Raw genomic sequence first — 27,998 nt, 5'->3', positions numbered from 1 at the left:
AGGACTGAAAACTATTCCAGCAAAGGATTATTTGAGTGGGTTTTTATAGACTTTGAGCATCGGGAGCAGCGCGGGCCATTCAGCGTGGCTCACCGCGCTAAAAACCGCCGGCGCAGTTTGATAGAAGAGGGCCTAAGTCAAAGTACATACTTAAAAATAAAAGTATATTTTCATAGTTAAGTAAAAGTACAGTGAAGAACACATAAGTGAAAATTTTTTAAAAAATTGCTTAATACTTTTTGAGTAAAAAGTAAAAGTATAGCAATTACAACAACAAATGCGATTAACATTTTTATCCCAATAACTCAATCACTTCAATTCAATCCACTTTGCTTTCAGTAAAACCAAATTTTGGAAAAAACTGTTGCTCAGGCAAACGTGTTTGTAATTTTCAGGCTGCAGTTTTACTGATGTCTTTTGACTAGGTCTGCAGATATTGATCAAGGGAAAGTCACTCTGAAACACTCTTCAGTATTTGATACTATTAGTCAGTAAAAATCTGGTTCTTTTTTTCAGTATCTTATATTATTTTTTTCAGTTGTTTTAAATATTTTCTTTTTTAGGACTTTGTATTGTTATTATTTAACTCTAATGTTTTGTTGGTTGCAATCTATGCATTTGAATGTAAACTGCTCTTAAACATGTATAGGGCAGTATATAAACAACTTAAATAGAATAGAATTGACTTCCATAGAGCAAGGAACACTTTATCACCATCATTGTTGTTATCATCTGTATTAGAAGCAGTGCAGTCTAATTCATCATTCATATCTTCAATATCATCGTTATGCTGTCCAGTTACAGAGAGGACTTTCACAAAGTTGATATCATTGTCTGATGTAGTTCTAACAATTTCTCATTTGATAGCAAACTCTGAATATCTTTGAGAACTGATACAAGGATGTCAAACATGTGGAAACTCTTCAGTCTTGCTTTCTGAAGACTTATCAATCCAGTGGACAGTCACCCCCATGCAAATTTTCCATGGGACGAACAGCAGTCTGTTTTTGGTAGAGAGAAATGTCTGTTCATCAAGAATTGCGTGACTCAACTCATCGTTGTTCTGTCTGACTGGACACCAGTTACCCTGAACCCCTAATGTTTGACCTGAATAAATAATCCCCACCATCTTATATTCTACACCTGAGCCTGACTCTCTGACTCCCAGGCTGGCACTGGGTGGATTTTCAAAACTCCATAAGAGAGGAAGAAGAATGGTCGGAGTGTCCCTGTGATGGTGCTGATGAAGGTGTAGAGGTGAGATTCATTATCTACATTGTAAAATGAGACCTTTCCTTCCTCATAGTCCAGGAAAATCCCTAGTACCTGGGGCCTCTCTTTTGAGAAAACTGGTATATTAGGGACGGTGAGGGCTGAGTATTTCCCTATGTCCCACAGCTGCATTGTCCAGTATCCCTCCTCTGGTGACAACATTTGGAATGCCTCCTTCCTCCTCACAGAATCTTTGCATACTCCCAATCTCCAGTGAGTTATATTTCCCACCTCCACCTCCCAGTAATGTCTCCCTGAGGTGAAGTTTTCACATCCCAGCACACACTTTTCAATATCAAATCTCTCAGGACTGTCCGGAAGATCCTGCTTTAATTCTCCCAGTTCTAAACTTTTCTGATCATCAGACAGGATGATCTGAGGATGAGCAGTTTTAGGATCAAGAGTCACATCCACTGCAGAGAAGAGAAACATTAATAAACATCAGTAGATGCTTCTCTTTTTTTTTTTTTTCCAATTCTTTATTCATTTAAAAAAAATTTACAATAAGTGTAACAGCATTTATATCTTCTGAGTCTTATTCAAACAAGGAGCTAGAAGCTTTAGAATTTTTAAAATTAATTACGTGGCCAAAAATTCCTGAACATATAAAAGGAAGTCTTGAGGAGCCTATATCGATAAAAGAATTACAAACAGCGTTGAAATCTCTTAGAGTTGGGTCCGCTCCAGGTGGTGATGGATTTACTGTAGAGTTTTATAAATCATTTCAAATCACCCTATTACCACATCTGTTAAATTTATACCAGGCTCAACTGACTAAAGGTCCTTACAGGTACTATGGCAGAATCCTTAACTAGTTTTGCCAAAGCCAAATAAAGATCCCATGTTGGTTTCAAATTACAGGCCTATTTCTTTAATTAATATAGATGGAAAACTTCTGGCTAAATTATTGGCTTTATGCTTGACAAAGGCTCTCCCTTATATTATTGGTATGAACCAAACGGGGTTCATTGCTCAAACAACACCAGACTGGCTTTTCAGTAGACTCTTTTCATTGGCTCCTCACATGATCTTCATTGACTCCTCACATACCCACTTCTAACTTTCATTGGCTGGTTCCTCAGTCACTCACTTATTCTAAGACAGAAACTTAGCTATTGGCTATTATTCACTGGCTGCTTCATAGATCCATTTATCCTATTGGATGTCAGGTTTTCAGTTGGATGTTGAGTGTGGATAAGACAATAGTTTGTTGGGTTCATTCTGGCAATTTTGATTGTGATCAAAATGTGAACTTATTTGGCTGAGATTATTCCATTACTGACTCTTTTCATTATTTGGTGGTCATGGTAGATGCTAAATTATGTTTTTCGACTCATGTTGCTGCTTTACTGCATATAGGATATATGTTGCTACATAAACTAGGTTGTGATGGAGGATTGCATATCCAGCAGGCATTTTAACTTTAATGTATTCATTGTTCACAACACATCTAGATTATGCAAATGCACTTTTGGCAGGCTTATCTTCTGCAAATTTACAGAAACTACACACTTTACAGAATTCTGCTCTTAGGCTATATCAGGAGGTGTTGGAAGATTCCATCATGTAACACCATTATTTATTTCTTATCACTGGCGTGTCAAAGTAGCTCCTGATTGGTGTAGCCTGACTTTAGTACCAGGAAGAGGCGGTCGGAAAATACCACAAAAAGACTGAGTCCGTAATTTGTGAACCGCAAATTCATGGGGGTATACTGTACTTATTCCTGAGATAAACATAGTAACATAGTAAATGATGGCAGATAAAGACCTGAATGGTCCATCCAGTCTGCCCAACCATACATGGTCCATAAATTAATCATTTAATTTAAATGGTCCTTTTTCTTAGATATTTCTGGGCCAGAAACCCAGCGTTCTGCCCGGTAGTGTGCTTAGGTTCTATCTACTGGAGTCTCCATCAAAGCTCCTCCAGCCCATCTTAACCATCCCCATCGAAGCCTTCCCCAGCCTATACTCAACTGAATGGCCTATACTCAACTGAATGGCCATATACTCAACTGAATGGCCTATACTCAACTGAATGGCCATATACAGGACAGTATGGAATCTATTTACCATTTTGAAACCCTGCTAGGAACAGTAAGGACATGTTCAATATAATTTAAATGAAGAAGGGACCTGGACTGTTTTAATAGAAGCAAAGTCTTCATAAAAAGACCATCTCTTGTTAATGTGAAGGGGGGTGGGGGGAGGAGACTCCATCCTGAGTGTGAAGGACCTCAAACCAAGGAAGGGGGAAGTGGGATGATTGATTATCTATAGAACACCAGGTAATAGAAGGTGTGGTAGCTGATCAGTTGCAAGATTATTTAGAGGCCCATGGATTATTGAGGATTCTCAATCTAGATTCTGTTCTTTGTTTAGCACCAAAAAGTATTTGCAGCAATAACGACAGAATTAAGATTATGGGTAGATAAAGGGATTCAGGTATTTGTTGTGCAGTTAGACTTATCTGCGGAGTTTGGCCCAGCGTACCATGATTATTACAGTTAGATGAAATTGGCTTTGCGAGGGAACTGTGAAAAAAGTGGTTTGAGGGTTTTTTTGAAATATAGAAAGTTAAGGGTTGTTTGGGTGAGAAGATCTGATGTGAGTGGCAGATGACTTGTGGGGTACTGCAAGGGTCCTCATTATCCCCCATTTTATGTAATGTTTATTTGGTTCCACTGGGGAGATTTTACATTTCATGTACGTAGATGATATTACACTGCTGTTTCCAACTAAAAATTTGACGTCTGAAATACTGTTGTTAAAAGCTGATGTGTTTAAAAAAGTAAAAGACTGGCTGGCAATGAATGCAATAAAAAATTAACCCTGATAAAAATACAGTGCTATGGGTGGAGGCCAACAGGGGTCAACAGGGAGTAAGTATTGGAGAAAAAATTATTAGGTGGCTGGATTGATGCTAGATTAACTAAGGAACCGCATGACAGTACGAAAGAACATTTTCAATTTAAAGTTGATGAGAAGAATTTATAAGTTTTTGAAACTTGATCATTTGTTGAAGATTATGCAAGTCTTAATATGTTATGTCATCTGGATTATGCAAATATTATGCTTTTGGGTTTGCAAGATAGGCAGCTCTATAGATTGCAGGTTTTGAAGAATGACGCTGTAAAAATTAGATGGGGGGGTGAAATAGGGTGGAACATGCTACACTGTATTTAATCAAAGCTCATTGGTTGCCATTGAGGTCATGAATAGAATTTAAAGGTTTAATATTTGGTTTTACAATTTATATGGAATGGCATCAAGTTATACAGTATGTCCAAGTTTCAAGCCACAAGGCAAAAAACTGTTATGGGTCATGGTCCTTTTTTGTGGAATTTGCTGCCGAGACAACTTAGGTTGTGTAAACCAGTGGTATTCAACCCAGTCCTCGGGGACCTCCTGGCCAGTCGGGTTTCCAAAATCTCTGTCATTCATATTCATTGTGGATATCCTGAAAACCCAACTGGCCAGGTGGTCCCTGAGGACTAGGTTGAATACCACTGGTTTAGACAACACTTGAAAACTTGGCTCTTTCAAAAACATTCTTATTTTCAGAGTTTCAGAGGAAATGTATGAGTGAAATGGTATGGTAGCCGTATTAGTTCACTTTTCAAGGTAATATCGTATATAGAAATAAAACAAAAGCAATAAGATAATACCTTTTTTATTGGTTTCTAACTCAATGCATTTTATGATGAGCTTTTGAAGGAAATGTATGGAATTATTTGGCTTCATTTTTATTGTGTAATTTCATGTTCTGTTGCATTATTTTGTGATCCGCCTTGAACCGGAAGGGAAAGCATAGTAGACATGCAGATGCTAATGTTAATGTTTCTATTTGGTGAAGCGGACTCTGTCTTTAATTGGCCATGAATTCCAACAGATACTATCGGCCTCTTTTACAAAGCCGTGTTAGCAGCTGCCGCACGGCAACAGCCCCAAAGCCCTTTAAATCTCTATGGGCTTCAGGGCCGTTAGCGCAGCACGGCTTTGTAAAAGAGGCCGTATATGTCATGTCTGTCTGTCCAAGTTAGACTGTATGGACCGTCTATAAATATCAAAATGTATAGCACTGTGTACGCCTTTCAGTGATTGGTAGCTGGACAGAGTGATAAAGCTGGATAGAGTGATAAACAAGAATAAAAGTGTTTCAGGAAAGGCCAAGAATATCAACATGGGAGGATGCTTTAAAAAGACAATGTTGGGAATTCTATGGGCTCTTTCTATTTCTAAAGTGTGCCCACTAGAGAGGGGAAGCAATTTGGGAATCAAAGCTTCTAAGAAAGACACACAATCTTTTCCTTCAGCCCCCTCTGCTAGTCCTAATACCCTCAAGTTATTCCAAATAATATTTATGTTACCTGTATAGATAATAGTGGAATATGTGGAATATCTTTTGTTCTTTCATTTGTATGACACTGTTTTTGATTAAAAATCAATAAAGAATTAAAAAAAAAAAAAAAAGACAAGGTTGGGTGGAAATGAGAAAGTAAGAATCTTTTCAAAATTTCAAAAGACATTTAAAGGCATATTTTTTTCAATTAGCCTTTTTAAATTGATGAGATGAATTCAGGACTGCATTCTCCATTTATACATTTTTAATCTGTATTAATTAATTTTTAATTTGTATTAACCTAATCTAATACTTAGGGCCTCGTCTACTAAGCCGCGCTAGTGGTTTTAGCGTGGGAAGCCATGCTGAACTGCCCACACTGCTCCCGACACTCCTATGAGCGCGGGCCATCCTGCGCAACCCTCTGCGCTACAACCGGTAGCGCGGTTTAGTAGAAGAGAGGGTTAGTTTTATAGACCGGGTCATCAACCACATTGGAGCTCGACTCAGTTATAGGATATTATGTATTAGAAATGCTATTCCTTTTTCTTTTCTATTTAAATGGAGTTCTCTTTATAATTTTGATTGAATTATATTGTAAACCGCTTTGATCCTTTCTGGCTGTATATGCGGTATATAAAGATTTTAATAAACATAAACATCTTCTCCCCCTTTGTGTTACTACCGACTTCAATGAAACAGTTAATGAGGGGTAGCTGATATGTAATTACCAAACACTTCTGTGGTCTTAACTAGAAGATTGAGAGAATTGAATCCAAACCCAAAGGGGAAGGGACTAGAGAAGAAGGACCGTCTTCTCTCCTTACCAGAAGGATCCCTCCCTAACCCTGCAGTGTATGACCAGGGGAAAGACACACACTCTTCTCTTATCATAGCAGAGAAATATTCTGTCCCTGTTCTCTCCTTTTGAGATAAAGATTTGACTTGCAACGCACCTTAGTTCAGAAACACTGCATATGAGCTGGCAAGACGCCATGTTTGTATTTTTAAGATCGTGCTTTTTTGCCTATTTGTGTCATTACATCGCCATCTACTGGATATTTACTGTACTCCTGAGGCAACAGACCATGTTGAGTTTACAAGATAGACTGATTCCAACAATTTGATTCTACAAGACATTTTGATTCCTATACTTTGGGGTCCTTTTACTAAGGTGCGCTATCTGATTTAGTGCGCCTTAGTCAAAGGACCCCTTTGCTTAATAATTTATACAGATTAATAAATTTTACATTATCTCTGGTTGATGTGGACAGTTCCTTCCCCGCTTTTTTGTTTTTCCTTTCTGTTCTCTCCTTACCAGAGGGATCCCTCCCTGACCTGCAACGTATTTTCAGGAAACACACATGCTCTCTGTGTTTCAAATACATTTTTTTCTCCCTAACCACACTGAGAATAGCCCCATAGGTGAAATAAGTCATCCCGAGAGCTCATCTCAAAGGGCACAAGTAACATGGGGCTGGAAGGCCCACGTGTTGGCCTGTTGGGATTGGCTCCCAGAGTGTGCATGGAGGGAGGTTCTAATAGGGAGCAGTGTATAGAGCTGCACGGGAACGGGGACGACGGGAATCCTGCGGGACCCGCGGGCATCCCGCGGGTTCCCCCTTTGGGTCACGGGGATCCCGTGGGGACGCCCCTAGGGTCGTGGGGATCCCGTGGGGACGCCCCCTAGGGTCACGGGGATCCCGTGGGGATGCCCCCTAGGGTCGCGGGGTTCCTGCGGGGCTGGATGTACTCAGTCGCGTGGCTCTTCTTCTCCCTACCTTCTCTGCTTGCAGCACAGAGCCGAACGGAAGTCTTCCCGACGTCAGCGCTGACGTCGGAGGGGAGGGAGGGCTGACGTCGGGAAGACTTCCGTTTGGCTCTGTGCTGCAGGCAGTGCAGGTAAAGAGGAGAGTAGCCTCGTGGTTCGAGTGGCTACCAAGGGAGGGGGCAGTCCGCCCCACCACACCCCGCCCCGGTTGCAGCACAGCCGGCCAGGTCCCCTTACTTTTGTGGCACTTCCCCGACCGACCGACAATAGTCCCGGTCCGACAATCCTCCCTGCCCTGTAGCCGCGAATCTAAATTATCTTCTTACAGCAGCTGTAATAAGGTAATTTAGATTCGCGGTTAAGGGCAGGGAGGTTTGTCAGATCGGGACTATTGTCGGTCGGTCGGGGAAGTGCTGCACCCGGGGCGGTAGAGAAGGAGTGGGGAGAAGGACGCTGAAAGGCCATGGGGAAGACGGGGGGGGGGGGAAGGACTCTGAAAGCACTTGAAGACAGAGGAGGGAGAAGGACGCTGAAAGCACATGGGGAATACAAAGGGGTGGAGAAGGACGCTGAAAGGCCATGGGAAGGGCGGGGGGGGGGGGAAGGACTCTGAAAGCACTTGTGGAAGACAGAGGGGGGAGAAGGATGCTGAAAGCACATGGGGAAGACAAAGGGGTGGAGAAGGACGCTGAAAGGACATGGGGAAGACGGGGGGGGAGGTGGAGAAGGACGCTGAAAGGCCATGGGGAAGACAGAGAGGGAGAAGGACGCTGAAAGCACATGTGGAAGACAGAGGGGGGAGAAGGACGCTGACAGGACATGGGGAAGATGGGGGGAGAAGGACGCTGAAAGGAAATGGGGAAGAGAGAGTAGGGAGAAAACGCTGGCAGGGAAGAAGACAGATGCCAGACTATGGGGGGAGCGGAGAGAAGAAGATGGGTGCCAGACCAATTTGGAAGGGGGGAAGAAAGGGAGAGGCACAGTAACAGAGCAAATGGAAGATGCAGAAGGAAGAGAGACAGTGGATGGAAGGAATTGAATGAGAACATGAGGAAAGCAGAAACCAGGCAACAAAGGTAGGAAAAGAATTATATTTCTTTTTTTTTATTTTGCTTCAGGATAAAGTAGTATATTAGTTGTGTTGATAAAAATTTATAAACATTAGAGGCTCTGGTAGAAACCCGTTTGCAAAGTATGTATTCTTCCCAATTAATATTTTCAAATTAATAAAGTCTTTTTGCTTATTTGTAAATGGGTTTCTACCAGAGCCTTTAATTCAGTAGCATAATTAAATGAAATAACTATTTCAGAAGTTTATAGGGACGGGCGGGGATGGAGGGGATTCCTCGCGGGGACGGGTGGGGACGGAGGGGATTCCTCGCGGGGACGGGTGGGGACGGAGGGATTCCTCACGGGGACGGGTGGGGACGGGTGGGATTCCTCACGGGGACGGGTGGGGACGGGTGGGACTTTGGCGGGGACGGGTGGGATTTCTGTCCCCGCGCAACTCTCTAATCGTGAGAGGAGCCACGGTGGCAGCTTTAAACTTTAAAAAAAAATCCAGCAAAGAACTAAGGGAGCCGTTTTCAAAGCCGCCGCCACGGCTCCTCTCATGAGCTGCACTTATATTATGTCGGAAGATGAGAGAGGAGCGGCGGCGGCGGCAGATTTCAAATTAAAATAACTTAGGCGGCCAGGGAGTTTAAGGGACAGGATTGTACAGCTGGACTTGCTCCTGGGCCCGTGTCTGCCCTCCCCCCCCTTTCCCTTCCCGCGGTCCGTCTGGCTGCGGTCCGGCCTGTGGAGGCGATCGGTTGGTGACGTATTAGCGCGCATGCGCACTCCTTCGGCCACAGACCTACACGCACGGAACACGCAAATAGGAGTGCGCATGCGCGGCTAGCTCTTTATTATATTAGATGATATGTGGTTGTAACCAAGACACCATCATGATTGGTTGTCTAAATGGTTGGCAAGATGGAGACTTGACAACCTGCACTTAAGCATGGCTGACTGGGGTTCGCAGAGTGAGGGTGTGGCTTTTGTTACCTTCTTGGGCAGACTGAATGGACCGTGTGGGCCTCTAGCTGTTGTCATATGTTGCATGGTGCTTATTTACACCTATGATTGACCTTGCATAAATGGTCATCCCTAAATTTAGGGACGACAATAAGGATTTGCACTAGCATTTATAATGGAATTTGGTGTCCAGATGCTGATACAGAATAGGTGCCCACCACATGGCTTTTGACATCATGGGGTCTGAAACATCAGGATTCATTGCTGACCGTACACCAGGCACTTAACTGTATTTCCCAACCCCTATGTGTCCTTTCTGTCTCTCCAATTAGATTGTAAGTTCTTCTGAGCAGGGACCGTCTATTGTTTGTTGACTGTACAGTGCTGCATACGCTTTTCAGTGCTATAGAAATGATAAATAGTAGTATCTCAGACCAGGAGTAAATTCTGATGTCTGCATACATGGCTTTCCATATGAAAAAAGTCCGACTTAAAATAAAAAATCCCTTCCCTTCCCCAATGAGACTCGAGTGGGTCATGAGCAGCACTTCACACCACCAGTAGAGGGGGCTGTGTCACTGGAAACCAGCTGCATGATCATATGAGTTCCCACTTCCCTCCCCTGGATTTCCTGGGCACCAGAAGGCTTGTTGATGGGCATGGCTGTACTTAAGTATCTGTAGTGCTGCCTGCCCCAAATTTTCAAAGGAAAATCTATCGGATATATCCTTTTGAAAATTAATTTGCAGGCCTCACAGAAATTTCAGGAATTACCCCAAAATTACAATGAATCCCTGACCCAAAGAGCTTACAATCTGTATTAATATTACTCTGCCCCTAGAGGATTGTATGTGGAGATATGAGCACATTGTGACCTCAGACAGTGAAGATCTCCCGGGAAAAATATATGGAAGGAGGATGAGGACTGACAAGCAAAAACAAATGGAAAATAGTCTTTTTATTCTTAATATTCCTCTTGTTCAGTATTTATGACAGATCACAACACAGTGACATTTAACACAAATTAGAGAAATACAATGAGTCTATGACCTGCTGAGCTTAGTCTAAAGCAGTGTTCTTCAACCGTCGGTCTGTGGACTAGTGCCAGTCCGCAGAAATTTTCTGCCAGTCCACAGGGCCAGCACATCCATCGGGAAGAAGACAGTGTTCTTCAGCCGCCAATCCATGGTGCGTTCAACACGGCGTCTTCGGGCCGGCTCCCTGAGTGCTGCAGTGCACAAAGCCGTGGGAAAAGGCTCCTACGCGCGTCCTGCGCCTGAACCAGAAGCCTTCTCTCTGATGTCGCAACGTCAGAGGGAAGGCCTCCAGATGAGGCATGGGACACTGCCCACAGCTTTGTGCAATGCAGCACTTGGAGAGCCGGCCTGAAGATGCCGCGTTGATCGCATCGTGGACCAGCCCGAAGATAACACCGGGGGCAGACCAGAAAGCAAGGCACAGCATGGAGGGAGAGAGACAACAACAGTAGGGGGAATGCTTTTATTTTTTTTTTTTATTTAGTGATTGATTTGTCTGTTCAGGAAGAAATGCATTTGTTTCTTTTCCTCTGGGGTTGTTCTGCTTGCAGTCTTGCATCTAGGGTTTGTTTGTATATATTAGTACTTAGTTTTTGGTCCTGCATTTGCATGGGGTTATCTGTTTTCTGGTAGGAATGAATATTGAGAAGCATACAGTGTGCTTTGTGTATTTTAATTTTGTGGTTAACTATTATATGTTGTTAATACGATTATATTGTGTGTGTGTATATATGTGAAAAATGAATGGAAAAAAATGGTGTTACAATTAGTACTATTATGGGGGCGGGGTCTGGGGTGAAGATTGGGTGGAGATGGGCACGACTTAGCCCAGTGTTCTTCAACTGCCGGTCCACAAAATAATTATTTTATTTCCGCCGGTCCATAGGTGTCAAAAGGTTGAAGAACTCTGCTCTAAAGTCCTATTCCCTCCTCTGAGAAGATACAGTTATAGATTTTCATGATATTCATGATGGGGGTAGTATTCAGCTGGCAGCATTCTGCATGTTGTGCCATGTCTGGGCACTGCCAATGTTCAGGCTATCACTTATCCCGTGAAGTGCATTATTCAGCTCTTAACTGCATAAGCTAAAAGGGACAAAGATAGGATTCAGTCTAATGCTGCCCAACTTGTCTGGCTAACTTAGCTGGCAAGTGCCAAGTACTGGCACATAGCTGCATTAAGTGCCACCTGCCCCAGACCACACATAAAATAGCTGGCTATGACTATCATGGCTAAGTGCTGCTTATTCCCAGAGAGCCCTACACAAGCGATTGAACCAGGCAGGAGCCTCTTCTGGCTGTTTAATATTGACCCCTAAATATTCAGAACCTGTAATCCCATCTCTGTCCCTTTCATGGTGTCACTGAGCCCCCCTCCTCACATTCACAGGCTCTCATTCCCAGGCTGCCACTGGGCAGATTGTGAGAGGTACGTAATAAGAATAGAAGAAAGGCCGGAGGGTCCCTGTGAAGGTGGCGGTGAAGTTGAAGAGATGAGATTTATTATCTGGATTATAAAACGAGACCTTTCCTGCCTCATAGTCCAGGAAAATCCCCACTGCCCGGGGGCTGTCGCTTAGGGACAGAGGAGTATCAGAGAAAGTGAGGTCTGAATTTTCTCCATGCCTCCGCTGCACTGTCCAATATCCCCCCTTAGGTGAGTGTAAGATCCCCCCCTTCCTCCTGACGGAGTCTTCACACACACCTAATATCCAGCAGCGCCCATCCCCCACCTCCACCTCCCAGTAATGTTTCCCCGAGGTGAAGCCCTGACACCCCAGCACACAAAGATCAGTGTCAAATCTCTTAGGATTGTCTGGCAGTATCTGTCTTGTGTATCCACAACTGATACTTTTCCGATCCTCAGACAGGACGAGATTAGGATGAGCAGTTTCAGGATCCAGAGTCAAGTCCACTGCAGAGAGGAGACACATTAATAAACATGAGCACACACACGCTTCTCATTGGCTCCCCACACAAAGACTCTAATCCTCATTGGCTGGGTCCTCAATTACTCACTAATTTTATAACACCAGTTCCACTATAAAAAGATTAGGTTCTTACCTTGATAACCTTCTTTCCTGTAGATTGGTGTAGAGGTCCTAAACAATTGGGTTTTTGCAGAAGGCATCTATCATTTTCTTTGGTTCCGCCTCCTTCCTTAGTGGGCTGTGCTGTAATCCTTCAGTTTGTACCAAAGCAATTAAATAGCACTCTATAACCAGAGAACATAAAAAGGAGGGGGTTCAGGAAAACTCCCCAAATAACAACTATTGTTCTATTCTGCTCTTTGAACAACATATATAAACCACATGAATCTTGGAACATTCAAACTTAAAACAAGGTGGACCAAACAAGCCACCTACCTGACTGCAACCCACACTAATAATACTCAGGTTCCTGAACTGAAGAAGCCTCATTGCTGTGTGTCCCTGCTTGATAGAGAAATAAAAACATCTGTTAAGCCATACCTGACTGGAGGCAGTCAACTCTACTGTATTACTCTTCTTGACATCCTAGCAGGTGAAACCAACCAATAGACAGGTGGGTTTCAGGACCTCTACACCCGTCTACAAGAAAGAAGATTATCAAGGTGAGAATCTAATCTTTCTTTCTAGATGCGGCCCCTAGCTTGGGGCCTTCCAAAACCCGGACAAACTGCTGGGTTTTGGAAATCTGTCCAGACACCTGGACAGTCCTCTAAAAGAGGACATGTCCGTCAGGCTCTCAATCTCTTAAGAGTCTTGGCACAACAGACATTAAGCATACTGGTTCACTTCTCTCAGTGAAACTTTCTCACCACCATAAACATTCGGAATGCTTTACTCTTTCCCCTTTTATGGCACACTAGACCCTACCTCTTCAGCTAACAAAACACCCTTGAAGCACGAACAGCCTTCTTATTCCACAAATCGCAACTTCCTCCCTCAAAGAAATCTCAACTGTTTTCACAAATCTCATATCCTGACACACCTCAGCATAATTATTGTAAAGCCTTAAGGTAAACACCTCACAGACCTCGGCGGTGCTTCTTGTGTGAATATCAAACTCAGGTAACTCAGGAAGCTACTAAGTGCAACATTTCGTCCCTTTGGGGCCAAATGCAGTTCCTGTTCACTCAGTCCTGCAAGGCTTACAAACAAAGATTTGGCATAGCCTATCTCTAGACGTTTAAATGCTAAATATAAAGTGTGGCCCTTTGCAGGGCATGAAAAAAACTCAGCTTCCACATCACTCTACAGTGTTTGAAATAGTTATAAATAAAATCTAAATCACAGAATTATCATCTTTCTTTTCCTTCTGGTAAAGAAGCTAAAACTCTCCATGCAGTGGGCAGGAAAGTTTTCTCAGGAGCTCATCAACTTCAAATCCTTCATGACCAACCTTCTAAGCTTTATTCAAAATTGGATTCGACCTTCTAGCAGCAGTTTGATCACATGACTCCGTTGCTCCAGAGTCTCCATTGGCTCCTGGTTTATTTTAGAGCTGGTGTTGTTTTTAAAATCCTCTATGGCATCTTTACTCCTCTCCTTCCTTTATCTTGGAACGCTTACAGACTTTCTTTTGCTAGAGGTAACCAACAATTTAAATGATCTCTTCCTTCCAAAAAAGGGATTAAAGGAGTCAAGATTTTTAGTCAGTCTCTGATCTTTAAGTTTTCTCAACTTTGGAATGATCTTCCATTTCTTTTGAGGAGTTCCGGCACACTTCAATTTTTTCGCAAATCTTTAAAAACTAATTCATTTGCTAAACACTTTGAAAATTAATTTCCCAAAATTTAGTCTATATTTGGTAAGTTAATTATTGTAAACTGAGTCGAGCTTTATATTAGATTAGATTTCTAATTTTCTTTCTACTATGGGAGAAATCACATTCCACCTCAGTACTAACAGATACGATTTCTATGATACAACTTCCCATCTGGGCGTGGTGTCTATTGCAGCCATATTTAGACCCTTCTCCCCATCCTGCTATTAGCTTCGTTCTGCCCACAAGATCAGACCTTTTCTTCTATTCCCCCCCATGTGCAAACATCCCTCTGGCACACACTGCATCGTATCTGCCCCCCTCTTGCAGCATCAGTTCCTATATCAGGCCCATCTCCAAGCTCCAGCCCCCCTATTCCCAATCCCAGCATCAGACTTGTCTTCCAGACCTATCACCAATATAAATCCTCTTCTCCTAGCCGCTCAGCACCTTTAAATCACCCGCAGAGCGATGGGAGTTTATCTTTCTGCCGCTACCACTCTGCTTCTTAGAAAGCTATGGTTGCCAGCTACATTTGGTTGTTAAAATCAGAGCAAGAACATTTTGATAGGGCTAAACCAGTGTCTCTCAAACTTTCTTTTAGCTCCGGCACACTAAACAGAGCAAATGTTTTCCATGGCACATTAAAATTAACATTATAAAATTGCAAAACCAACAAAAAATTAAATTTGAGAGTTATTTATTTAAAGTTCTTTAAGCTACTCGTAAATATGGGGAATTGTAACAACAGTGAAACTAAAGTAGATGGAATAGAATTGCTAATCAATGCGATGGATGGGCTTGGTTTTGAGCACAAATTAACTCAAAACGCGGCCCAGTAGTCGACAAGCAAAGACGCATTTTATCATCCACCATATGCAGTCGTTATCTTTTTTTTATTTTTAATTTCTGTCAAAGCTGAAAATCCAAGTTTGCAAAAGATAAGAAGATCCAAACGGTAACAAAGCTTTGATTACTTTGTTGCTCAAGTTAGGATGACTGCCGTTAGTTTTCAAGGACCAATCACGCCAAAGACGCTCATAATTTTAACAGACGTACATGTCATCTTTCCCAGTGTATACTTAGGAAGGGAATTTTTTAAAATTCTGGCATCATCTCATGGCGCACTCGGAATCTCTTTGGGGAACACCACAGTTTGAGAGACACTAGGCTAAACCCATGTGGCACTCTCCACTCCCCCCCACCCCATGCGGATGCTACAGAGGAGGAAATGTACTTTGCCATAGGTAGGATTGTATCACACTGTACCTGCATAGAATCTGCATTTTCTCCATTCTGAAAATCAAACGTAGAAACATAACAATCAGAGCCCTGGAAACTTTTCATTAACTTTTTTGATAAATTTAAAGAATCGAACCTTACCAAGTTCCCTGGAAAGAGATTCTGTGTAAAAACAGAAAAGGATAAAAGAGGTATTATTTTCTCTAAATTACTAATAGTATAACCACTTGAACATACAGAACAATGTTTATACAGGCATAAAAAAAATATGTATTTAGAAAGCATCAGGGTACATTTTTTAGCCAGCGTGATTTCTGTATTAAATTATAAATTCCAGGATGAGCTGGTGTTAGTGTACTGGTCTGTTCATGACATTTTCAGGGCATAGCCTGTAGAAGTCTGCCCGGCACTGGACACACTCCCCAATTCCTGGAGTTGCCATCAAAGCCCATCCCAATATGTCTAGCCATAATCACTGCTCGGATAGAAGTCTGTCTGTGCTCCTCTCCTCTCTTAGCCTGTGAGTTTCCAGAGATAGTAGAGGAATATTTTACCTTTCTCTTGACTTTCCTTCCTCAAGTAGGTAACGACCAACACAACCAGTAAACCACACGGGATTAGCACAGACACCAGGAGAATGGAGAGAGAGGTCACCCAACGGGACACGCGCTGGTAAAATGCATCTGAAAAGAAATAAAACCAGATAAGGTGAACTTTAAATCATTCCTGGAGCACATGAAAAACCTCTGCTATTCTTTAAAAGCTAGCTACGCTTCACTTGGCACAGGTTTTTATTTCCGAGTGCTTCTTGGGGTCTTCTGAGGGGACACCCACTTTTCCTACTATTGGCATTTCCAGGGTTTTTATCTAATCTTGAGGACAGACTTAAATATCTCAATCTGTATACTTTGGAGGAAAGACAGGAGAGGGGAAATATAATAAACATCTACATGATGCAAATGTGCATGAGTCGAGTCTCTTTCATTTGAAAGGAAACTCTGGAATGAGAGGGCATAGGATGAAGTTGAGAAGTGATAGACTCCGGAGTAATCTGAGAAAATACTTTTTTACGGAAAGGGTGGTAGATGCATGGAACAGTCTTCCGGAAGAGGTGGTGGAAACAGAGACTGGGTCTGAATTCAAAAGGGCCTGGGATAGGCATGTGGGATCTGTCGGAGAGAGAAAGACATAATGGTTACTGCAGATGGGCAGACTAGATGGGCCACTTGGCCTTTATCTGCCATCATGTTTCTATATTTCTATGTTTACATGCCTGTGAAGTAAATATTCTTTTGAACCTGATTTTTTTGTACAAGTCTCTGAGGGATAGATCTCAAGTGGCGAGCAGTTAAAGAGATCCTGGCTAATCTCCTAGATCTGCTACCTTGAAAGTCTAGCTGTGAGACCTGAGGGGTTTTGACCTTGTTCGACCTGTGAGAGAAACATATTTTCAATTAGCCATCTAGGATGGTCTCAAGCATTTTCTTTGTTTCCAATTCAGAATGCTCCCATTTGGTCTTGCCAAGGCTTCTTGCACCTTTACTTAGGCGATGGTGGTGGCAGTGCAAGTCCTGCATAAGAATGGGATCAGATTTCGCCTCTACCTTTATGACAGGTTGATTCAAATGAACTTGGGATCTAGAGTCCAGGAGGGCTACAGATCACATGGGTCGTCTTTCTGCAGAGTCCTGGTTGGGTTGTCAATTTTTAAGAGTCATCTCAAGCCATCTCAGGTCACTGAGTACCTGAAAGTTTGTTTCAATACCTGCTAGGAGCTAGTTTTCCTTCCTTCGACTCAGGTGAGCCAACAGAGGAAGTCTGAGCAGAGAACAAGCCTGTTGTCCAGTATCTGAGCCTTTCTGATGCATCGCCTTCATGGCTGGAGCCTACATTTGGGTATTGGAACACCACCTCTATAACCCACTTATGCCATGACTATCTTCTTCTAATCTCTCACATTAAGGAGGCAGTCAAGACGTAGCAGGAGTTAAGTATTTGGAATGGCCTCCAAGGGCATTTAAGATTAGTTGGTAATCTACAGTACTTCAAGAAACGTTTGAAAACTCGTCTGTTTGTTCAGGTTTTTTGTTTGGGTGAGTGAGGTGGGGGACTGATGTTGTGTAGCAAATTTAGACTTTGAATTGATTTTATTATAAGTTGCAAGTGGATGGCATACCTGGCATAGTACTGACTTAAAGTTAGATTAATCTCCTTCACAGAAAAGGAATCAAACAATAAACTAAACTAAACTAACCTTAAGTTTATATACCGCGTCATCTCCACAGAAGTGGAGCTCGACACGGTTTACAGGAATTAAAAAAGAAGGGAACTCCAATGGGAGGACGAAGGGCTTGGTAAACAGGAAGGAAAGAGGGGACTTAGAATAATGGAGAGGGGGGGAGTAGTTACATTTTGGAGAAAAGCCAAGTTTTCAGATGTGGAACACCACCTCCCTCTCTTTGCTATTTAGCTAAAAAAAGAAATACCTGCAGGGCAACATTGCCCTAGGTTAGCCAAGCATAGCAAAGAACCCATTCAACAAGTCCAAAATTATCATACTTCCTGAAAACGCCAAGGTGCAGTCACTGGTTGGGACAGGATAAAGCTAATCGGTGAATTATCTGAACATTCTCTAAGAACACTCTTAGGCCAGAATGGACGGTGGCCTCGAACAGTGGGATAGACTCAAACTGCTTGAGCCAAAGAGCAAAACACAGAAGAGAGTGTAAAATCAGGCTCAGAAAAATATTCGACGACTAGAAATCCACCAAGAGTGCCAAAGGAAACACACCCTGCTACTTTATTGCACTTATTTAGCGGTACAAACAGCATAAAGAATACTTGGAAATGATGGGTCACTTGTGTCACCTTTGGTTACGTGGGCAGAGCAGCAGAGAACACCAGAAAAACTCGGTTACTGGAAATACTGGACAGTAGGCTCCAGCCATGAGGACGATGCATCAGAAAGGCTCAGATACTGGACAGCAGGCTTGTCCTCTGCTGGCTCACCTGAGTCGAAGGAAGGAAAACTAGCCCCTAGCAGGTATTGAAACTGTCCAAACCTTTCTGGTACTAGTTAACTTACAGTCTGTTCTAGGTTGGTATTAATTTCCTACAATTTTGCCCTTGGGTTTAAGTTAGTTTTTTTTTTTTTTTTTTTTTTAAACTTTTCTTCTTAATTCTCTTATTTTGGGAGCAGCTTTGACACACACGAGGTGGATTTTATTGGGAATATGTTTGTTTAGAGAATGGCTGTTCCTGCTATACATGCCATCATTTGTTTTCACCACAACTCAAAGTTATTTTACAAAAAGCTCCATTGTCAAAAAGGTTTTTTTGTAAAATACCTCACAAATTGTAACCATCCTAACTTAAGAGTTCAATTTTTCTATCTAGATTGCTTATGTAAATTTGGGCTTTTAATTCTTAGGATTCTTAATCTGACCAAAATATAAAACTGTTCACCTGGGGGAAAAAACGAGGTAAAGCTGTAGAGAAGAGATTAATGGGGTTGAAACAGGAAAGAGGACAGGGTTAGAGAGAGTCCAATTTTTGATAGGATAGAGGGTTAGGAAAGGCGGGGAAGCATCATAAGTAATTCCTAGGACGTCTTGAAGAAAGAGATAACTAAGACATAAGAAGGGAGAGGGCAGACACCGATTATAGAAAAGAAGGACATTGGCTTTATGCATCTTCAAACAGGAAAGTTTTAAAATTAACCTTGAATTTATCTAAGGATGATTTGCGTTGTAAGGATGTAAACCTCTTAGATAACCTTGATACCTAATAAATAAATAAACAGTTTGATCTTGAATCCTAAATAAAGAATGTTATATGCTAATCTGTGATTTATTGGAACACTTTTCTATTACTGAAAGTTCTCTCTTTGCTGTAACTGACCTGCTATAGAAATAGCCATTTCTCTCTCTTGGTTCAGGAGGGCGTTTCTGATGTGACAGGAAATCTTGCCATACTGATTGGTTCTCATCAGGAGGGACGTTTTGACCTTGATTAGGCCATCGTGCTCTTGTGTCTCTGTGTCAGATGCTGGTATCGGCCTCTGTCCGTCTTCTTGTCTCCAGATCACTTCAGGCTCCGGATACCATCCAGAAGATTCGCACAGGACCCTTATCCCTCTGTCCTGATGGTCGATCACTGAGATAGAAAGAGCACTGCCCAGACCTAATGAAAAGTAAGAATATGACAGATTCATTTTCTGATTAGTGGCATATTTTAAATGCGATAGTCAAGACAAAGAAGGAACAGGAGTGACTTGACCTATGATGTTAAAACTTTTTAACAAGCAACCTGAGTAGCCTATCCCAGTATCACTTTTCCAAGTGGTTTTAAAGGTCACCTGTGCCCCCATCAGAGGCATACCCATAGTATTTTACGTGGGCACACAATTCCTCCCCACCCACCCCACACTTTCTGCCTCCTGCCCTAACCCCTGCACCAGTGACCCCCGCCAACTAATAAATACCTGAGCTGGCAGGGATCCCCCCAGCACTAGCTTCTCCCCTCTTGCACATGCTCAGTTTTCAGGCATGGACAGTGCCACCAGCTACAGCAAGTAGGGGAATGACCTGTTCTGGCAGCCGGAGGATCTCTCCCAGCAGGCGGGGCTCGAATTTTGGGTGGGCCACCTGTGCCTACACCACTAGTCCCCATGTATCCGAGTATTCACAATCTTCATATTCCTTATGTCCCTTCCTGTTCTTCTAGCTCATCCTCTCGTAACCGTCCTCTCCTTGTTTGAATAAATCCCGAGAATCTGCTTTTAGCTACCTGGGACTCAAGCTTTGGTACTCTCTGCCTCCCCATCTCAGACTGCAAATCTCTCTGCCTGTTTTCAAGTCCCTAATGCAAACATCTTTCTCAGGACACCTTTCAGTCCCCCCTCCGCCTAACCTTCGCTCATTGTCTTTCTTCTTCTCTCATTTTCTCTCTTTGCTACCTCGCCTGTTTAAATTGAAGCTCTGCTGATTTTAATTGGCTGGGTTTTTAAAAAAAAAAAAACATTTTTGCTGTTTTTAATTGCTTTGTCAACTGCTTAGTTACCATTCCTTGGCCCTTTTAGTGGTAGATGTTCCAAATGCAAAAAAAACAAACAAACCCCAAATAAAAACTCAAAAGCTTAAGCAAATTCATTACATACTTTGCAGCTTTTTCTCTGCTGGATTTCAAAGAAATATTTGCTTACAAAGTAGTTACTTGATTTATGGGTCCTTCAACTTTTTCTGAACACCAACAAGGGTTTAACAATAGAGAAAGGGACAAAGCACCACCGACAGGGGTAAGAAAGGCAGGCTTTCACTCTGTCGGTCTGGAACCGGGTCTGGGAAGAGTGCATTTTTAAAACTGTCAGGATCAGTGTGTTGGGGTCCATATAGGCATGTGAACGTGACCGTCTCTGCTGTGGTAGTGGGCGTCATTTAGAGCAGTGTGCCGCAAACGTTTTAAAGCCACAGGACCGCGGCTGGAGGGCATCCGGAAGCACACGGACGCTGACGTGATGATATCCCGCGCACATGGGGCATCATCACGTAGATGCCTGCGCATGCGCGGATGTGCGACTCCTACTGCTGCCGGTGGCGGGGTTCTGGAGAGGGAGAGGTGCGGAGAGCAGGAGAGGGACCGGTGCCGGCTGACTGCATATAAAACGTGCCTCTCACAGCGCCGGCACCTCTCCTCCTCAGGCATGTCGTAACACACCTGCCACAGCAGTTTACGATACACTGATTTAGAGTATGCTATGGCTACATGTGTAACTGGGAGACGCACCAAAGCCTATAAGCCCCCCCCCCACATGTAATGACCCTTCACAGTTACTTGTTATGGTACGTGATACCTTATAGAAAAGGACCTAGTGCATACTGGCACCTGTCAAACACGTGTCAAAGATGCCAGTATAAATGGTACGGACCTCTAGGAACCAGTTTGTAGAACTGCCCCCAATATGGCGGTGTTGCGTTTCCTGCGATAAAGGCTGCTTATGTCTTTCGATCAACGTAAGTAAAAGAGAAAAGATGGGGAAAATTAAAAAAAAGAGTCAGAAGAGAACGGAAATCTACACCTACTGGCTCGTTTCAGCTCCACATTTGCTTCTTCGTAGTTTTCGGGGGATTGAAAGAAGCAAGTGTACGTTCCTTCATCGTTGAATCCAACGTTGTTTATCCTCAGCGACACACTTCCATTGATGTGATTTGTGATCAGCTCCGTCCTGCCTTGGTATTCTGGGCTCTGTTGCCCGATTTGATCTTTCTGATTCTCATATAGGTGAACCACGTCATGGAATCCATTTCGGAACCACCTGATGTGCATGTGCTCGGTACTCATGGGTGGCAAGAGGCGACAGGATAACATGGCATATTCACCCAGAACGGCGACCACTGGCTGATCGGGGCCAATGACTTTAAAGCGTTCTACTAATTACAGGATAAACAAATGGAACAACATTAATTAGCATATTCATTGCTCACATGTAATAATGTAAATGTAGAGTTACATTAGCTTTACATAAGTTTGTGCGTTCAATTTTAAAACTATAGACCATAAACTATTACAAAGCATTCACTTAATCAAGGTTCAGAGAACAGAATGACATGAGACTGGGGACTTGTGCTAATTGCAGAATTACCATAGGAATGGGGCGGAGTCAAACCTTGTGGAGCCAAGGTGGGGCTGGAGTTTGAGTTTGCGGAGATAGGGACCAACTTTTTCCCTGTGTTATTCTTGGGTGAGAAAACAGAAACAGAAAATGGAGTTAGATAAAGACCATACGGCCTCTCCATGCCATCTCTGCCCCCCCCCCCCCCCGGGCACTCCGCTCATTGGATAAGTCTCTCTTCTCCTCCACAGCCAATTGCCTAGAACAAACTGCCTGACTCGACACGTCAAACTCCGTCTCTGACAGTCTTCAAATCCAGACTCAAGAGCCCAGTTCTTTGAAGATGTTTTCAATTCTAAACTAGAATGAGCATCGAAGCATTTATCTCGCCAACCTGCGCTAAAACACTCTACCGCGGCTTGATAAAAGGGGCTGTTAGGATATACAGACTATGAAAATGAATCGCAGGCATTGCAAGGGGCTGAATAGATCAGAGGGAGTCCTTTTCCCCCAAAATCCAACCGAAACAGCAGGAGTCACTGAACACATTCTACTCCGTTAGTATCTAAACTGCACACGTGCAAAGACCACTTGTGAAAACGAATCCGCAGATCTGTTTTCTGAAAATTTTCTCCAGAAATGAAAAGTCCAGAAAATGTTAAGTGAGTAACTCTTACCCGCATTTATAATTTGCAACGGACGAAACATCAGAAGAATGAAGAAAAATTTTGTTCTGAGGGAGTTTGGCAAAGGCATCGTCGGGACCTGCGAAAATACAATAATCACATCACGTAGAATAGAGTGAAATCAAATTATACTGCCTTAGAAAGATCTGGAGGCTGCCAGGAGAATGACTCAGCAGGACACGGCAGAGCTGTCTGTGTGTCTAAGTACTACCATGTTTCCCTGAAAATAAGACAGTGTCTTATATTAATTTTGGGTCCAAAAAGCGCATTAGGGCTTATTTTTGGGGATGTCTTATTTTTTTTCATGTACAACGATCATCTCTCCCTTCCTCTCCTCCACCCCAATTCACCCTCTCTCCTTTCTCTCCTCCATGTGCAACGTTTTGCATCCCCTCTCACCCATCCCTTGTGCAACATCTTTCTATCTCTCCCACTGACATCAGGCATGAGGGTCGGCGAGGTTCTGATGCGCGGGGGGACGGGAGGGAGGGATGGAAAGATGCTGTGCAGAGGGATGGGTAGGAGGGTTGGCGGGGTTCTGTTGCACGGGGGAATAGGAGGGATCGAAAGATGCTGCACGAGGGTGAGAGGTGAGTTATTTGATATACCGCCATTTTTAAAATGCTGCACATGGGGGGGGGGTTGAGTGGGGAGAAAGCGCTGTTGCCAGCGAATCGGGCAGCACTATTGTCTGGGATGGAGTCGGGGACATTCGGGAGGGGCTTCGAGGGTCGATCTAACTAGGGCTTCTTTTTGGGGTAGGGCTTATTTGGGGGGAAACACAGTAGGAAAGCAGAGAGCAGGATGGAGGAGCTTCTCTGGTTTTGCTGCCTTTGAAAGTTATGCGCAGGGGCTGAAACGGAGCATGGAAAGCAATCTTTGATAGAAGAAATTCTCCAGTGCTTCATATCTTACACTGTCCTATTTTTAATTGAAGTCCTTACTCCGGCTATCTTATCGCTAATTTATGTATATAAACTTGTTTCCAGGACGGGCTAAAAAATGGAATGAATGAATGAATGAGGTACATTGACGAGTCTCTATAGGAATAACCAGGGGCACTGCAGGGCAGGAATGAGGTGTACAGTAGAGGTGCTGTCTCTGCGTTTCAGTACCAGCACAGTAGGGCCCAGTGTGGAAATGTTTCAGATTAGCTGATTATTTACTTCTGGAAAACTGTATAAACATGAAAAAGGCCCTGCTGCACTGTGAGCATCTCCCTTCTGCAGGTTGATGAAAGGAGGACTCACTATCTAATATAATAAAACGGTAAGCCGCACATGCGCACTTCCTATGCGTGCGCTGGTTTTCCGTGAGCTGTAGCGACCCGCAGGTAGGAGTGCGCATGCGCGGCTTACGGTTCAGTTTTTCGGTCTGGCCTGCTCCCTGCCGAATTGCATTTTTTAGTTGAAAGACGCAGCGGTGGCTCCTCTCACGATCTTTGTCTGCGCCAGACTTCCGAGAGGAGCCACCGCCGCGTCTTTCAATTAAAAAAAAAATACGGCAAGGCGAGCAGGCCAGACCGAAGCTCAAGACTGTGGGAAGGGAAGGGAAGGGGGGCTGACAAAGAAGAGGACTCCAGCCGCGAGGAGCCGAACGGAGCAGCCAGATCGCAGCAGGCCAGAACGCGGGGGAGGGGCCGAACAGAGCAGGCAAGATCGCGGTAAGAGAAGGGAAGGGGTGGGGGAAATGCTGCAATTGCTGCACAGGGACCTGGAGGGGAAGACATATACCGCTGCTGCTGCTGCACAGGGAAGTTGGGGGGAGGGAAATGCTGTTGCTGCTCCACAGGGAAGAGGGGTGGAAATACTACTGCATAGGGAAATGGAGGGAAAGAATAACAGACAGACAGCAGAAGGGAGGGAGACAGACAGAAAGGAAGAAAGACACAGGGGCAGGGAGAGGGACAGAAAGACAGACAGAAAAAGGAAGCCAAGGAGAGAGAGAGAGAGAGAGACAGCAGGAGAGAGAGAGAGACAGAAAGACATATATTCTAGCACCCGTTAATGTAACGGGCTTAAAGACTAGTTATGGTACAAGATTGTTGTTTGGAAATGCAGATCCCCCCCCCCCCCCCCAGTCACTCCCAGTAGCAAAACTCCCCTCCTCTCCCTTGGAGCCTTTTATCCTACCTCTTGAGTTCAGCCTTCAGCCCAAACGTCTCTTAACAGTTTTGGCCTGCAGAATCCGGAGCCATTTCTCTCTGCAGTTCTGAAACAGAAGAACAGGATATAATTGTCTCTTTGAATATCCAAATGTCAAAAAAAAACAAAAAACAACCCATTAGGATCCAAAGAAGGTCAGCCAGCAATTTCTTTCTTGTTTTTTTTAACTTTTGCAGCATAAATCAGTTTGGTTTTCTCTTACTTCCTATCAGCTCGTTCTTCATTCTTTTTCTGTAACTTGAAAGTGAAAGTGTTTTTGTGACTTGGGAGGGCTGAGCCTCCTTCAGGCTTTATTGCTGATACCATATTTGTACAGGAATTTTCTTCTTCCTGCCTTCTAACTACACACACAGACAGCACTGATGAGAGCAGAGTAAGCAGGGTAAGAGACGGTCTGTATGTATGAACAGAACTATTGATTTAAAAAATATATTTAAAATTTCAGCGTTACAAAATCTACCAAATAATCAAACAAAGCATGCTTTTCAAAACAAAACATAAGAACATCCTTACTGGTTAGACCAATGGTCCATCAAGCCCAGGGGCCCATTCTCACGGTGGCCAATCCAGGTCCCTAGTACCTGGCCAAAACCCAAGGAGTAGCAATATTCAATACTACTGATCCAGGGCAAGCAGTGGCTTCCCCATGACTTTCTCAATAACAGATTATGGACTTTTCCTCCAGGAACTTGTCCAAACCTTTCTTAAAACCAGCTACGCTCTCCGCTCTTACCACAACCTCTGCCAACGCGTTCCAGAGCTTAACTATTCTCTGAGTGAAAAAATATTTCCTCCTACTGGTTTTAAAATCAGGGCTGCATTTCGAATAAAATGTAATCACGATCACGAATGATCAGGTGATTAAAGGTAAGTTGCTCCGCATGATTCTGGGCAAGTCATTTACTCCCCTCCTTTTACAAAACCGTAGCGTGGTTAATAGCACCGTCCGCGGCAGTAACAGTTCCGACGCTCACAGAATTCCTTTGAGCATTGGAGCTGTTACCACCGCGGCTGGCGCTGAAAACCGTGCTGTGGTTTTGTAAAAGGGGGGGGAGGGGAGGGGATTAGGGCCCCTTTTACAAAGCCACATTAATCCATAGGAAATGGATGGGTTTCGGTGTATTTGCTGCAGGGGAATCGCTGCTACCAAGGATTTGTAAATGGGACCCTTAAACCTCAGTTGCCAAAAGTTACAAGGAGCTACAGTAACCGCAGGATAAATTTTTCTTTTTTTTTAAGGGGGCATTTCAGTCAGGAAAACCCGGACATGTCCTCTTTGTAGGGGATGCCTACATTAGACGCCTCTAGGTGCCCTGGTCGAGGATGCCTAGCGACACCTAACTTCAGAATCCGTGCTCAACTTTTAAAAAAAATTGGCATGGTAATTACCTGTGACGGTTTTCCGTCAATCCCCCCCAAATTTAAATAACCAATCAAGAGACTGGCGCCGACCTTGAGTTACCAAGAACGCCTCAGAAATCTGGGATTATTCACCCTTGAGAAGAGAAGTCTGAGAGGGGATCTAATAGAGACTTTTAAAATATTAAAAGGAATCGACAAAATGGAGCAAGCTCACTCACCGACAAGGGGAAAGGATGGAGAGCAAGAAACAGCGTTATTCACTTTGTCAAATGTGGCTCGGACAAGAGGTCATGGACTGAAGCTGAGAGGAGTCAAGGCCATGACAAATGTCAGAAAGTTCTGCTTCGCACAGCGGGTGGTGAACGCCTGGAACTCTCTCCCAGAAGATGTGGTGGAGGAAACCACCATTTTAGGTTTTAAGGTAAAATTGGACGCACTTCTTCTTGCGGGACACATTGAGGGATACAAATGATTAAGGTATTCGCCCAGGTACGCCTGGCTGAGCCTCCGCTTGTGCGGACCACCGGACTGGATGGACCCCAGGTCTGATCCGGTGCAGGCATTTATGTTCTTATGACCTCTTAGGACACCTAGTGATGCCTGTGGAGAGGGGTGGCGAATAGGTGTGGTTGTCTTAGGGATCACGAGGTGTCTGAGTTCAGTGCCAGAAAATTAGACCAAGTACAATCAGGCTTAATATACAAGTGCCATCCTCTAGAATGCCTAGCAATACCTAAGTTTGTGTAGGTGCTGGTAGGTGGCGCCTAGTGCTTGATTGACAACAGATGTGCTTAGGCGCTGTTTAGAGAATCTGACCCAAAATCCCTTCCCGTTCCCAATAAGCCTCATGAAAAGTATGTGACGAATACTCCACACCACCACTAGAGGAGGCTGTGTCACCAGAAAGGAACTCTGGCAGGCCGGCTGCATCATCAAAGGAGTTCCCCCACCTCGCACCAAAGCCAATCTTACCGCATCCCCTGAACTTCCCGGGCACCAGCAGGCCTGTTGACGGATATGGTCATACTCTGCCTCCAGTTTTCTAAGAAAAACCTCCCCCCAAAACCTCTATTACAATTAGTTAGCAGGCTCCATGGAAATTCTAATAATTACTTCCAAAGTTGAATGAATCCCTGACTCTAAGATCTTATAAGCTATTCTATATTAATATAGATCAGTGTATTGCAGACTGTGTGCCGCAGCAGATTCCAGTGTGCCACATGGTGCCAGCGAGGAGGAGAGGTGCCAGCGCCGGCTGACTGCTTATAGGATGAAAGGCACATCCTGTAGTCGGTCAGCCCGCACAAGCGCCTCTTGTCCTTCTCTTAACCTCTCTTTCTGCAGCAACTCCCAACGGCGGTAATAGGAGGCTCAGGGCCGTGGCTGGAGGACATCGACATAATGATGTCATACAAGCGTTTGATGTCATCGTGTCGACGTTTGTGCATTTCCGGGTACCCCGCAACTGCGGCCCCGAGATTAGTGTGCCATGGCCTAAAAGGTTTGTGACACACTGATATAGATGGATCACACAGGTCTTTATCTGCCGTTATCTACTATGGTAATAGGACTATGAAGGAATTGAACAAATGGCGCTGAAGAAACTGAGTGAAAGCACTATTAGGTAAAGGGAGTGTTCGGTGTGGATCAGGTGCCTAATTTCTGGGTGCCATACTTACACCTGCTAAAAGTAGGTAGAAATGCTGGTGCCCTACTTAGGCTCGATTCAGGCGAATTCTGTGA

General features: G+C 43.7%; 2 protein-coding genes across 4 annotated transcripts; both read right to left on the bottom strand.

The window, feature by feature from the left end:
- Window positions 1–10,730, bottom strand: LOC117349916 (E3 ubiquitin-protein ligase TRIM39-like). 2 transcript variants are annotated; one of them, XM_033923646.1, is made up of 2 exons: window positions 9,695–10,730; window positions 1–1,685 (listed from the first exon to the last, which is right to left on the bottom strand). In XM_033923646.1, coding segments are annotated over exons 1-2 (549 nt in total). In that variant the 5' UTR covers window positions 9,696–10,730; the 3' UTR covers window positions 1–1,137. The 2 variants fall into 2 exon arrangements, 1 of the variants encoding a protein (XP_033779537.1); XR_004537202.1 differs by having other exon boundaries at window positions 1,549–1,685; window positions 9,625–10,730.
- Window positions 10,731–11,224: 494 nt separating this feature from the next.
- Window positions 11,225–25,170, bottom strand: LOC117349914 (butyrophilin subfamily 1 member A1-like). 2 transcript variants are annotated; one of them, XM_033923642.1, is made up of 9 exons: window positions 25,096–25,170; window positions 24,861–24,939; window positions 22,720–22,807; window positions 21,513–21,860; window positions 19,333–19,614; window positions 15,987–16,115; window positions 15,574–15,594; window positions 15,460–15,486; window positions 11,225–12,358 (listed from the first exon to the last, which is right to left on the bottom strand). In XM_033923642.1, the coding sequence occupies exons 3-9, from the start codon at window positions 22,796–22,798 to the stop codon at window positions 11,838–11,840; spliced, it is 1,407 nt and encodes a 468-aa protein (XP_033779533.1). In that variant the 5' UTR covers window positions 22,799–22,807; window positions 24,861–24,939; window positions 25,096–25,170; the 3' UTR covers window positions 11,225–11,837. The 2 variants fall into 2 exon arrangements, with proteins under 2 accessions (XP_033779533.1, XP_033779532.1); XM_033923641.1 differs by lacking the exons at window positions 24,861–24,939; window positions 25,096–25,170 and adding an exon at window positions 22,073–22,166 and having other exon boundaries at window positions 22,720–22,806.
- Between the last annotated feature and the right edge of the window lie 2,828 nt (window positions 25,171–27,998).

The sequence above is a fragment of the Geotrypetes seraphini genome, chromosome 16 (assembly GCF_902459505.1).
Source record: "Geotrypetes seraphini chromosome 16, aGeoSer1.1, whole genome shotgun sequence".
Lineage (NCBI taxonomy): Eukaryota > Metazoa > Chordata > Amphibia > Gymnophiona > Dermophiidae > Geotrypetes > Geotrypetes seraphini.
This window is presented reverse-complemented; position numbering and strand designations above follow the sequence as displayed.